The sequence below is a fragment of the Centrocercus urophasianus genome, unplaced genomic scaffold, assembly GCF_019232065.1.
Source record: "Centrocercus urophasianus isolate 14NV4802_14NV808 unplaced genomic scaffold, USGS_Curo_1.0 seq_15, whole genome shotgun sequence".
Lineage (NCBI taxonomy): Eukaryota > Metazoa > Chordata > Aves > Galliformes > Phasianidae > Centrocercus > Centrocercus urophasianus.
In genome coordinates this window covers 36,180,591-36,194,214 of record NW_024884697.1, presented here as the reverse complement: position 1 = coordinate 36,194,214, position 13,624 = coordinate 36,180,591, and the positions used below count along the sequence as shown (strand labels likewise).

The 13,624-nt window shown below is 37.6% G+C and overlaps 1 protein-coding gene across 5 annotated transcripts in view; it reads left to right on the top strand.

Annotated features, from left to right (window-relative positions):
* Positions 1 to 13,624, top strand: part of OSBPL8 (oxysterol binding protein like 8) — a 79,926-nt gene that overhangs the window by 33,497 nt on the left and 32,805 nt on the right. For 2 of the 5 annotated variants that reach the window (XM_042815883.1, XM_042815884.1), the window contains one exon: positions 2,277 to 2,411. In XM_042815883.1, the coding sequence (XP_042671817.1) occupies positions 2,277 to 2,411 (135 nt within the window). Of the gene's footprint in view, positions 1 to 2,273; positions 2,412 to 13,170; positions 13,360 to 13,624 lie in introns of those variants that run through there. The other 3 variants (XM_042815881.1, XM_042815885.1, XM_042815886.1) reach the window with 2 other exon arrangements.

Below are 13,624 nucleotides of genomic sequence, written 5' to 3'. Positions count from 1 at the left end.
ATATCTCACGTCCTTGTATTGTTTTTAAGTGTGTAGGCACTTTGATATGATATGCTCATTATGGAACAGAAGAATTGGCAATCTACCACTTCAGTTATTTTTTTTCATAACTTTATCTGATGAACTAAATTGGCTGTAAAGACCTCAATTTGTATTTCTTCTGATACATAAATCTTACTGACAATCTATAATTAGTAATTTGATTGCTAGTAGTGAGAAATAGAATGAAGTTTGAATTATCATCCCTAACAGTTCTGTTGGTATTCAAATGTGCCCTCCAAAGATTCACAAAGAGACTTTGATGTTTACTACTTGATGTTTCTTTTCTAAAATAGCATTCTGCTTAGCTTCAAGGAGATAGATTAGATGAGTTTAAACCCGTTCAGGTAAAGGATCGGATGAACTAAGATCTTCTCTCTTTTGAATGAGTGCTCTGAAGCCTGAGCTGAAGTCTAAAAATACATAACCACTTCAAGGCCATTGAGTGGAAGAAATGGTTGGCAATGCTATTGTAGTGCATGCTGAGTATGTATCTACTAAATCTGTTTCTCAAGTTGCAAAGATGACATGAAACCTAAGAATGAAGTGATATGTTCCCTGGGATCATTAGAAAAATCAGATTTTGAATGTCCTTGCCATGAAGACCTGATTAAGAAGCTAAAGCCGTACTCTCTAGAAAGTTTGAGTGCTTTGAAGATTAGTCAGCATTTGAGTGTGGGTTTTGAGACTTACAGCTGTCATTAGTTTGCCAAGATTTTACTGCAGATACATGTGGACGCCCAAGTTTGAAACTAAAAGCTTCAGTTTGGTATTTTGGGCAAATTAGAAATAACACGTTTGACTAGGAACATCATTCATTCATGGTAAACTTTCACAAGTGAGCAAGACACTAGAGTAAATGACCATTGCTCTTTTTCTGAGAGATAAACCTAATTTATTTTGTGAATTTACTGAAATTCCAGGATGAAATCATTTTTTGGAGGAGTATGAGTTTAAATGGGGAATCTGAAGCTTGCTATGGGTGTTGCTGAGTTAATATCATGGAATTTAGTTCGTGCTTTTTTAGAATTTTACTGCAGAGTAGATATCATCTGAAAAATCATTGCATCTTGATAGTTAAAAAACCAACCGAACAAATCTGTGTAAAAACCTTTGTAAAAAGTTAAAAAGGGACACATTTGAACCCTGAACTAGGAAAATGAGCTTTTTGCTTCCTTTTCTATCTGCTGACTTTTCTTGAGCAGCAGTCGTGTTATAATTTATCTGGAGAAGAGCTCTAGGTGGTTTATCTTAGATGGATATCTTAGCATCCTTACATTCATCTTAATGCCTTGTGGTTTTTTTAGGCTTTGCTCGAGAAGCGCATTTGAGCTACTATAATAATAGTAGTAACAAAGCTAAGGAGACAGCCTCTATACCTGCAGGTTCTATCTAGAAAATTGAACTTATTTTGACTACATATTCTTCTGAACTTTTAAAACTATTTAGAGGAAAGCTGGGTAACTCTTTAAAGTGAGCAGCATTGTAAGTTAGAATCTTTTAGGCAGAGTGTTGCTTAGCAAGCATCTTCTGTTTTTCTTTTTATCTCCTTTTGCCCATACATCTAGTTCCAAAGGAGAGATGTTACTGAGTCAGCCATTCTTCCCCCATCAAAAAACTTACAGTTCTGTTATGTGCAGCTTAAGGATAAGTACGAACAGCATAAACAGGATGGCTGTCTAACTATGAATAGCTAGAAGAGATCAAACAAGTGCTTTTCCAACTGATAAGGTTCAAGGAGAGAAACTGTTCCACTTTGAACCTTTCTCTTGATATATTCTCTACATAATCTTTATTAATGAGATGCATTTCTTTGATGTTTATGTATATATTCATTCATCTTAGCTTTCTGGGGTGCTCCTATAGCTTGACCTAGCAAGTTGTTTCCCGGGTCAACTCTCTTGTGACTAGTTAAACCAAGTATAAAAAGTAGCAAAGAAATCCTAGTTTCAGAACTTAAGTAACAGCTCAGTGCTGTGTCTGTATTCAGTAGTAGCCTGCAGCTTTCATACATCTACTGGTTTTTGTTTTCATCTTCTGACTCATATCTTAGACCAGTCTTTCTGGCTCCTTTCTGTCATCCCCTCCCAAGCAAATCTCTAGTTTGAAATCTTCATTTTATAGAAAGAAGCATTTCACAAGACAGCATTCAATCCCTGTTTCATGAGAAGCATTGAAGTTGATATAAATCTACACACAAGCACACAAGATTGAGCGTCCATTTTGTATTTCAGCAGTGGTAACAAACAGCGATGAATCGCAGCTTTTAACTCCAGGAAAAATGAGCCAGCGCCAGGGGAAAGAAGCTTATTTTACTCCAACCAAAGAGTTACTCCAGCCATCTCTCAGCCCAGCAACTGCTCACAGCCATGGTAAGACAAAGCCTTTTCTTTTTTAACAGATTTTGAAGATCCTAAATGCTGACATTACCTATTTCAAATATTAGTTCAAAAACACTGCCCTCCACAGTAAAGAAATAAGGAAGAAAGTGTATTAAAGTATTGCAGGTAATTTCTTTTGTCCTTACATGTTAATCTGAAACAGAAAAAAATTACCACATGGTGCAGTGCTTTAATGAAGTGTGCTGTGACCTGCGAGAGAACAGCCCACATGATGGAAAATCATTATCTGTGTATAACCCTGTAATTGATGGTCATATTAATATCTCTGGTATGCAGAAGTGTTACAATACATCGCCTAAGCCTGGAGCCCTTGTTCATTAGTTGCTTCTCTAAGATCCTTCTCCATTTGAAAGGTAAAAGTCTCAGCTCTGCCTGCCTGTCTTCAGCCCATTCTCTGCTTTGCTAAACCTGTTAAAAACAAACTCTCAGTAAATCTGTGTGAACTGATTGGATCCACAGTGAAACATACCATTAGACCTGATGTGCTGATAGATTGTTTAAAAGCAAAAATAAAAAAACAGCTGCAGTTGCTCTCCTTGTACTTATTTGAATTTGAAACTGTTTGTCTTACTGGCTAGAATATAATTATAAATGTTTGTGGTGGTGTATACAATCTATTTTTTTTTAATTGATACTCCTTTTTGATCTTGTCAGCTGTGTTAATCAGCTATGATTACTCCAATTATCAACATGAGTAGTGTTTCTGAGTCGACTTTGTGCAAGCCTCCCAAACTCCTCTAATGTGATTTGTCCAAGTAATGATGTTAGTCATAGTAGTAAAGCCTGATTCTGAGGCATCTTTGAATCGCTTTGCTGTTTTCCCATTCCATGTCATTGACATAACAGGGGAAGTACTTTTACATCAAATATAGTTCTTACTATGTTGAGTCTAGTGGTCTTTTATTGTATTTTAAGAATTACAGCAGTATTTTCAGTGATATGCATAGCTAGCTCTGATATATTTTCTAAAAGCTGCTCTTATCTCACTGGAGCAGCGCTTGATGTTTTCTGGCTTACACCGTGCTTAGTCTGGAAACATTTTCTCTAGCTTATGTGTATGTAACTTCTTTGTAACATTTACTGTTCAAATAAACGTTGTGCTATTCTGTGTTCCGTGTCAGTTCTCTTACTTGAAAAGCGATGCAGTTATTTTAAGTTTATTTAATTATGGTAAGTGCTTTCTTTTACTGTATAATACACCCATGGCACTGTGTGATGAGGACATGCAGAAATATAGGAAATGTTTAGATACAGTATTTACAGGGATTTCTTACAAACTAAATGGAGACACGTCTGGTCAGTTGTACCTGAATGCACCCTTAGGAGAGGATAATCTGAACAAACAGTCTGAAAAGCTTACTAGGCACAGCACAAAAGAGAATCAGAAAATGTGTGATCTGGTTGAATATATGTAAAGGAAAGCTATGACATGAGTATTTTGGCTTCTGCTGCTGGATGGTTTATCCACCATTACCTAAATTATCATTCCTATTGCCTGAATAAAGTCGTTTTCATGGCAAATCCAATTTTTTAATAAAACTTGTGGCTAAAAATGAATGAGTTGAAGCAGCTAGTAGACATGCTGGTGTTGGTGGGCAAAGAGGAACAGGTTGACTAACACGATGTGTGTCAAATTCTTTGGCCAACCAGCAACGGTCCAGGGAGAGGGGAAACCTGGTGCTTGTCCTTGGCAATCTACTGGAACTAACTTGATTTGTGTCTTCTGTTCATGTCTTAAGATCCTAATGGTAATGACTACAAGTGTAATTAAAATCGACGAGAAGTTGTATCTTGATATAAGGGAGCAGAGGTAAAGATTTTAAATGTTCAGTTATTTTTAGTCATTGGCCTCCTATTTGGAACAAAGAGTGAGCAATATCACATACCATTGTGAAGTTTTAAGTGGTGTATATTTCACAATTTCTAGTACTCTCCTGTATAAATACTGGGTCTTAACTTACATGAATGTCATTCTTGATTTCAGAAAGTTTCTTTTTTCCTACACTTGGCTTCTTAGTGTGAAATACTTCGTCCTTCCTCATTCCTTTCCAGTGCAGATCTGTTTTGCTAAGCCGATCATGGGAGTTATGCCTGCATGATCTCATCAGTTTAAACTTCAGAAACTTCTGAGTTTCAGTGCTGAAAGTTTAAGTCAGCTCTATATAGCCTTGGTCCTGAGGTTGACTTGTAATTTTAATTAATATGGATTCGATTTCTTTCTGCCATGCCCATCTTGCTATCTAGAGTGTCAGAATAAGTATTGATTGGCTGCAATTATATTTTGTTCTGGAAGTATTGCACCTCCAAATGTTGTGGTGTTAAGTTGCATAGTACACAAAAGCCAAGTGCTATCCAGTATAAAAACTGAGACACTCATGTACTGAGGTTCAAGTGACATGAAAACAAATATAGAAACTAGCCTGTTGCCTCTATAGCATGCAAGAGATGGTTTAATTCTGGAAAGCCAGCAATACAGCCTTTTGTGGGAGCTCTAAGCTCAGTTGCACAGATGAAGATATTCTGATTAGAGACATTCTCAGCATCATGACTCAAGAACCACTTGTGAGATTGGGCTTCACCAGCCCCATGTTGAGTTGATCTTGAAGACATTTACTGATTTCCACCCTCCCCGCCCCCCAGTTTTTGTTGTATGTGTTTAAACAGCCATTTCTAGATTCCTTCATTCAGCAGCTTGCTCAGTAAGGCTACATTGCTTCTGAAGTCAAGGTGGGAAGTGATCAAAGAGAGAAAAGGATTTGGTAATTATATGCACGACAAATTTTTTTAAAGCAGGTCTTTTTTTTCCTTATAGGATCTTTAACAGTGACTTTTGAAGTCTGTGTTTGTACTCATCCTTTCCTAATACTGCCACATTGGCCCTGTCTGTGACTTGTCAGTGCTGTATATGGAAACTTTGGGGTTTTTGCTTTCTTTTTTTTACCGAACTATCGGTGCAATAGAAAGGAATCTTTGACAAAACTATGCTATCACAGTTAAAAAGGAGCATCAGAAATACTGAGTCTGGGACTGCATTTTCAAAAACTGTAAATCAGAAATGCGCTCGCTGATGTAAGCTGTTTATGTTGTTACACAAATTATCCCTGCTAAATTGGATTCTTGTAAATCTTGTTAACTCAGACTGACATCAGCATGCCCCATTATTTCTGTTTGATAAAGGGGACTAGATAGAAACACAGATCTTTTAAAATATATGAAAAAATCAGAAGCCTCCTCAGGAAGGGGACACCTTCCAACCTGTAAATATGCAGTTAAAACATTTCAGACTTCTTTTGAAAATAAAATACATACAGCTTAACTGATAAGTTGTTCTTGTGATAAAGAGAGAAATTTAATTAAGGTAGCAACATTAAGCATTCCATAAGGTGTTTGAAAATGTCAGACTTTTTTTAAGGAATGTGTATTGTCTCTCTATGGCTTTATTTAATGAGAGCTGTGCTGTTGTTTTTTGTGTACCATTGAGTGTGTGTTACAAAGCATATATGGTGAAAAGAAATGTTTTTTTTTTGGTTTTGATCATGCTGATTGCATTCATGTGTGTTTATTTACTCAGGAAGTAGTCTCTGTGTTTAACTTTTAAGAATGTGAGGAAGTGAAAATCCACAAAGAGGAATACAAAATTCACTTCTCGCATTTTTGGGAAAATTTACCATTCTGGATTTTAGTGAATTTGAACTCTTGCAGGTTAAACAACTTGGAACAAGTTGCAGGTTGCATTAATGGGAGCATCATCCCAACCTGAACAATAGCAAATACCAGTGGTGCTTGTGTTGACAGTGTTCTAAGTTATACTTTAAGGCTGTCAACTCAACAGATGATGCATTAGGATTTTGGAGCTCTGATTTCTTTATTTCCTGTGGTGAACAGTGACCTGTGCAAACAGCCTTCCTGGCTCAATTTAATTGCATCAACACTCAGTATTTCTGTTTCTATAGGAGGCATCAATGAGTGAAAATGTGAGTAGTATCTAGGAAAAGTGTGTTACCATGATAAAGATTAAGGAGGAGATATTTTACGATAATGTAAATCTTTGTTCTCAATAAACAGCTTCCTGCTCTTTGTTTGAAGTCTGCTGCCTGCCACATTATTTCCTGGAGCATGTAGTTTACGAAGAAGTTGTTTCAGTTTGTTGATTAGGAGTGAGGGGAGAAAGAGAGAGATAGCACTTTGTGTTGGATTTTAAGGGCTTGGTTGTTTTAATGTGTTAAACTGACATACTGTATGACTAGGTGAATGCTTGTCACATAAGGATAAGCCCTGGACGAAGGTGTCCAGAAGGAGCTTGAACTGAGCTAAGAAGCAGGATCCACTCTTCCTTTCTAATAGAGTAGTAGTAGCTGTTAATTCATTTTGCACAAGGATGAATGTGTAATGTCTGTAACTGAGAAACAGAGTGGCTTAGGTGCAGGGAGATGGGTTGATGGTGGAAACAGAACGTTTGGGTTGTGAGTAATGATGATCGTAATGAATAAAAAGGAGAAGTTGATGCTCCTTTCGCGGGAGAGTAAGAATATTTTTGGCTGCACAGAGCTTGTGCTAAAATACTGCTTGCTCTCTAGTAAATATCTAAAGGACGTGGTAGGATTTTAATCTGTAGAAAGCTTTGGAGAAAAATTGGGAGAGAAAATACAAATTTCACTATTTTTTATATGAGAGAGAAGATGGTGAGTGAAAAACTAAACGTTTTCAAGCACTAGTTGCTGAACAACACTTGCTAACTCCCGGAGGGATGAGATGCCTTTGCAGCTATACTGACCAAGAGAATGTAAGACTTACACAAATTGCTGTCTACCTGAGCAGCTGACAAGTTAAAGGTGGTTCACTGTAAATCCATACAACTTGCAGCTTTTAAAACCATTAGTTTTCAGGTGGGTTGGCTCAGCTGACAGCTTGATTACATGGCAAGAAATACATGGCACTCCAGACTTGGGATCCCACGGAGGTGACTGTTGTGACCCACCGGCAGGTAGCGTCAGGAGGCTCTTGAAATATAGCATGTGGGTTACTGTGATTCAATGGAAGGAAAGGTTCAGTCCTGTGTTATCTGAGTTGAGCCTTTTTAGTTCACTAGCAGCTATTTCTGAGATGGATGCTTTGTTTTGGACCTTTGGGCAGGTTGGTGAGAGCTTGTTCATGGGTGTGCTCAGAGTTGAAGCAGCAGCAAAGGCGGTCTGTGCTGGAGTTGGAGAGAAAAGTCCTCTGTGCCCGTATCTCCAGGCATATCAGAATACAGGGATTGGGCCAGATAACCTCCAGAGGTCCCCTTCCAACCTCTGCCATTCCAGGACTCTAAATTCTGATCTCTGATTGAATGACAGCTTCTAGTTTTCTTTCAGCTAGCGCTTTCAAAGTGTTAATACTGCTTTATGAATATGATGCTTGCAGATGATGGATCTTCCCCATCTGCCTGGTTCCAAATCAAATTGCTTTCTGGGCAGTGGGGTTATATGGAATGGTTGATAATGATTTCTGGTTTTCTTCTAATGTTTCCTTTGATTTTTCTGCTGTATATCCAGACAGACTTAATCATGCAAATAACTTCATGCAGTCTCCGGTTTCACTCTACTGTATCTATCCTTTGAACAGAGAAACTGAAGAATGACTAAATAATTGATTATAGTATGAGCAACTTATTATCAAGCATGTCGTGAGGTTTTTTGTTTGTTTTTAAACTTAGTTCATCCTCACTTAAAACTGACTCAGCACTAACAAGGAAACTGCTAGAGGTTTGGTGAGACTCGTTTTGTTGTTTTTTTTTTTTAATTTGTTTTAGCAATTCCATGTTAACAGCAAATGGTACTTCTGATGCCAAGCACCTTCTCTTTCATATAAGTATAGCTAACATCTTAGAAATGTGTTCTGTAGTCACGTGATTATTTCTGCCTAAAATCTTTTAACCCTTAGTACTTTGTCTTGGTTTCTCTTGCTGCAGTTTGTCTTACTTTGTCCTTTGATGCTGAAGAAGTGTTTTGTAATCTGGAATGTATAGAAACCACGTGGACTGGTGGTTCTTCAGGTAGTTCTGGATTCGTATCTGTATATTGCTGCAGGCAGGCACAGGTAACTGGCCTCAGTGACATGAGTGGTCATTTTTCAGCGTTGTGCATAGCATCACGCAGGTGAAGCCTCTGCAAAATTGCACCTCTTACTTGGAGTAGCTTCACTGATACTTTTGTCAAAGAGAATGTTAATATGGCTCTGTTCACAGTAAAGAGGGGGAAGGAGTTTGACCCTATGTAATTTGTTTTCAGTTTGTGTTGCCAAACTGAAGGTGAATATGTTTGTGTGTGATTAGTCTTCTGAATGTATTATCTTGATGTCCTCCTTTCTTACTGTAATGCACGCTCTGGCACATTCCTCTGCAAGTCATTGTGTATTTAATAAAACTTGCCTTTTCTGAAGTGCTGCTCCACCCAGCATTTGTGGCTTGGGTAAATTATGTGTGCTCCTTTCTCTGTGACTTATAGCTTTGTGAAAGAATAGTGCTGGGTTTGAAGGGCACAGTAGGGCTTATTACTACGAAACTTCTCAGACGAGTTCTTTTTCTCCATGTAAATCTCAGGAAAGCTGGTGTACTTGAACCTGAACTGTGACCTTGAATTTTGTAAGTGCTGAGATGAAAAGTGCTGAAACCTGAGCAGCGAGTGAGCAAGGCTATTTGCTTTGAGTGGGAGGAGCTGAACAGGAGCCTTAGCAAGCGATGAGGTGGAGGCAAGTACAGTTGCCAGCAAGGCGCTAGGAGTCTTGGTGTTATTTCATAAACCATTCTTAGGCACGCCTCTGGAATTACTCCTCAGCTAGACTGCACTTGACCTGGAAACAGTGGAGAACAAAAGAAGATTTAGTGAAAGGAATTTGCCACTGAAAACTGCCATCACAAGGTGTAGCCTCATGGTTCAGATGTCATTTTTATTAGTCAGATATTGGTATCTGAAGGCAAGTACATCTTTACTTCTTTTTTTTCTTCAATAGAAGAAAAACACTTTTGCTTAAAATCCACGTGCAAAAATTGTATGTTGGATAAAAGTCATTTGTAGGTATGGTAGCCTAGCAGTTTGCTCTTACTGTTTTCTGCATACTGTACAGAATGTGCATATACTACATGTAGAAAATTATTTACAATGTTTTCATTCGCTGGACTGGGAGGAGAAGCCTGCTGGAAACATCACGTTGTTGAGCTGTCAGAGCAGATTATTGTCAGACTTGGAGAGTGAGTGTAAAAAGCTTCCAGCTTCTCTGCTGTGCTATCAGTTTTCCTTTCTCTTTCTTCTCCCTTCAGCTTTTACAGAGTTTGGTTTTAAGATTTTTGGGCTTCACCTGCACAACTCTAAGAGAAAATATTTTTTACTTTGCATCAGTAGATGTACTCAGAGTTGTGTTATTACAGCAGTATGAATTTGTTTAAAATCTTCATCATTTTAAGTTACTAACATCTGTGTAAAAAAATAATTGTTTACAGTTCCTCAGTAGGATAGTTTAGAATATGATCTTTAGAATTCAGCTTTCATGGTTGGCAATTCCTACCAATGCAACTCCAAGAAGTTTTTTTGTAAGTCTGTGTTTTATTTCAGCACTGAATATTTATTTTTTTAATAAATATTTTAAAACTGTAACCGTGCTTTATCAAAAGTGCTCATGTGTTGTTGGAACTGCATGCATTGCTTACTTGCTTTTTAGAGTTTGTGTGTTAAGATTTAAGGCAATATCATGAAAGAATGCCTTAAGCACAGGACAACAATGTTTTCAGCCAGCATTTACTAGTAAAGAAGCTCTGATTGAGTAATTGATGTGAGAAATGTATTCTGTCCTTGAAAATATGAACAACGCATAAGTTTTCCTTCTCTGAAAAGATGTTCAATAGTTTATGATTAGGAATGGATTTTTGGTTTTGTTTGTTTTTCCCTTGAGATAGATCAATGAAGTATTCCAGTCATGGACTTTCTCTTCTTTCTGCTGATGTAGCTATTACATGAAACAGAAAACAGAAGATGTTTTCTCCCTTTAAGTCTGCTTTTATGAAGTGCTTAGCTTTTGCACTGGCATGCACCTGAATACATTTAGACCAGAGTGTGGCTATTTTCCTGTTTACATAGACATTGATAGTTATCTACTGTCTGCCATTGGTCTTGGCTGTAGTTCTATTTGGAAACTCTAAAACTTTCAAGCTTTGTATGTTAGTGCATTTTCTAAGTATACCATTTATTAAGCCGCTGCGCACTGAATATATCAAAAGAATACAAGACTTCCTGGGATGTTAGTTTAATGAATGATGCGAATTCTGTTCATATCAATAGATTGGCTCATTCTGTATTAATTTATGTTTAGGTTGGAAACAGGGAAAAAAAGGATTTTGTTTAATATATGGTGGCTTATGAAGTGCACCTTGCTGTTGCTGTATATAGAATGTGCAGATAAGAGTGTTTCCAAGCAACTTGAAACATCTTTGCAGGCTCTTTCAGGAATAAAGTTTGTTGCAGAGAAGGAACAGAAACCTTTTTAATACTGCAGGCTGATTCCCAAGAATGATAATAAACTTTCATTTACAGTCATGCTATAGAGAAGAATGCTCATTTTTAATCAAAAGTTATAGATTTCTTTGGGTCTAACAGCCTTTTGTTATGTGTCAGTTATCTGCTTCTGCTTTAAAATAATTGGCCATACACGTACAAGTATTAGAAGCCATAAGAAATCACAAGCTGTTCCAGAGGTGGAATTTTTATAGCCAAAGCCTGATATGAAGTGTCCTACTGCTGCATGAGGAAGTGAGATATGAGGATGAATTGGTGAGAGGGAGATGACCTACTTTTTCCCCTCTCTGTTGTAGTGGTGAGGTGGTCATCTTTTGACAAAAGGCTCAGAGCCTGCTGCTCCTGTGCTGCTGTTGGATTAAAGGAAGAGGTGCTCAGTTGCAGCTTCCTTGGCTGGGAGGAAACTTCAGAGAGGAGAGATGCAGCTGTAACGTTATCACAATTGGAAGGCTAGCCAAAGATTTTAGTTTTCCTTCTAAATGGAGGAAAAGGTGTACGGAGAAAGGTTTTAAACTGTACTCTGATACAGCTTGGCAACATGAAGCAGTGCCAAGGGACTGAGACAATGTGGCTGGAAATGAGGGATAAACCTTCAAGATTTCATTGCTTCCCCCTGGATATCTAGCCACTTCTCAGTAAAATGAACATAATGCCTAATTTCTCCATTCACCATGCCCGTAAGTTTTTCACTTCCCATATAAAATAAGTGAAGGTTACGTATCGTGTTTCGTTTTTCTTACATTGCTTGAAATATATGGGAACATTTTTCTGGTAAGAGGCATGAGGAAATTCTAGCAGTTCATAGCATCCTGGAAGCTGCTGTGCTTCATAATCAAAAAGTTAATTTTCAGAGATTTCTGTATGTATTTTAGTATATTCATAGGTACAAATACACAAACATTCTGCACAATTTAAACCTGTCATGGAATTAAAGAATGTTTCTGTCTACTGTATTATCTCTAAGCCAGTGCAAACAGAAATTGCTTATCTGCAAATACTACATTTCTTTACACAAACAACTGAATTGCACAGGATTGTTTAAGAATTAGTGAAATTCACATTACTGATTTGATTTAGGGTATGCGTTTCACTTTGTGAGAAGAGAAGACCTCCTGTACCAAGTAAGGGAGCACACGAGACTTTATTTCAAGGCTATTTTTAGCATTTTATTTTTCTCCTTTCCAGCTAAGAAAGCAGGTTTCAAAATGTAGTTTGTCAGAAGTATGGTGTGAGTCTGTCAGATCCAGGTGATGGAAGAATGGAATTAGTGGAAGCATGTGGAGCAGGGCAGAGAAACAGCCAGTGAAAAATGGGGTGCATGAAGGAGATTAGGGAGAGCTTATCTAGCTTCATTCTGCTACCAGCAGTGAACAGTTTGGATCATCTGATTCGTAGTCATGAAGCATAATTTATTGGAATTATTTTTGTGTTTAAAATTTAGGATGATTAGTTTAAGTGTTGTATTCATTGCACAGAATACTTGGGCCAATGAAAATAATTGTGGAGCTTATTTTGTGCAGCTCTTCCAGGAGTCAGACACTGCATAAATAAATGTGGCAGTGTGTTAGAGAAGAATATGCTATCAACTCACCTTTTAAATAAAAGTAAGAGATGAAGATGTAGAAGCCGTAATAATCAGCTGATGAAAATTAGCTAGGGAAGTGCCTGAACAGGGGAGTTCAGCATGGCTGCATAAAGCAAACATTGGCATCCTTGTTAGGTTCCCACTGTGTACTGAAATATCAAATAGGGAAGCCACATTAGCTCCTAAGTGCAATTTAAGTTTGGGACTTGGAAGACAAACATGAAGAAGATTTGATTTAATGAACCCTTAAAACCTAAATAGTGGTTGTTTTAGTGCTCTTATAAAGCAGAGATGAATAGGACCAAAGCTGAGATGTAAAAAAAATGTATATGTGGAGAAGAAAAACTGAAATGCAGCTGTTCACCTTTAAATGTAGAGAAGAAAAGCTGAAACGCAGCTGTTCACCTTTAAATGTTCTAATGGATTTGACGAGAACAGTATAATATTGCTTGGCTTGCTGCTGATTTGGCAGCCTCTGTCTCTTCACTGCATTTTTCATGTATGCCCTTCGTTTGTTTTTTTCCTTTTGTATCTTACTCATCAGAATATGAGGTAGAAGGCTGTTACTGCAACACTCTTGTTCCAGCCAGCTAATGCTAACCAGCTTTCACAGAGAACATAATCCTTGTACAAACATCTTAACTCATGAAGGAAGAGGGTGCACTGCGACGTAGGTTTTCCTCATGTGCTGGGATTTCATCTGTGTTTTCTTCAAGAGCTGATGGCCGAAAACTTGTCCGGAATGCTTCCTTTGGAGGATATAATGAACTCTCACCTGCTTCACCAGGTTTGTTGTTCTTAAAATGTACAGAAGATAATATAATTTCCAATTCAGATTTTTCATCTTGAATGAAAGTAGTCTGCTGAGATATTGGTAGAAATTGTTAACAGAAATCAGAAAGAATATTGTTTGCGTGCATTGAAGTGACAGCTCTTTGTAGCAGCAAGAGCTGTTGTACATAGGCAAGCAAGGTAATTTATCCTACAGCAGATAACTGTTTAAAAGTAGTTTGTTTACTTGATACATCGTGGAGTATTTTGGTTTGGTTGGT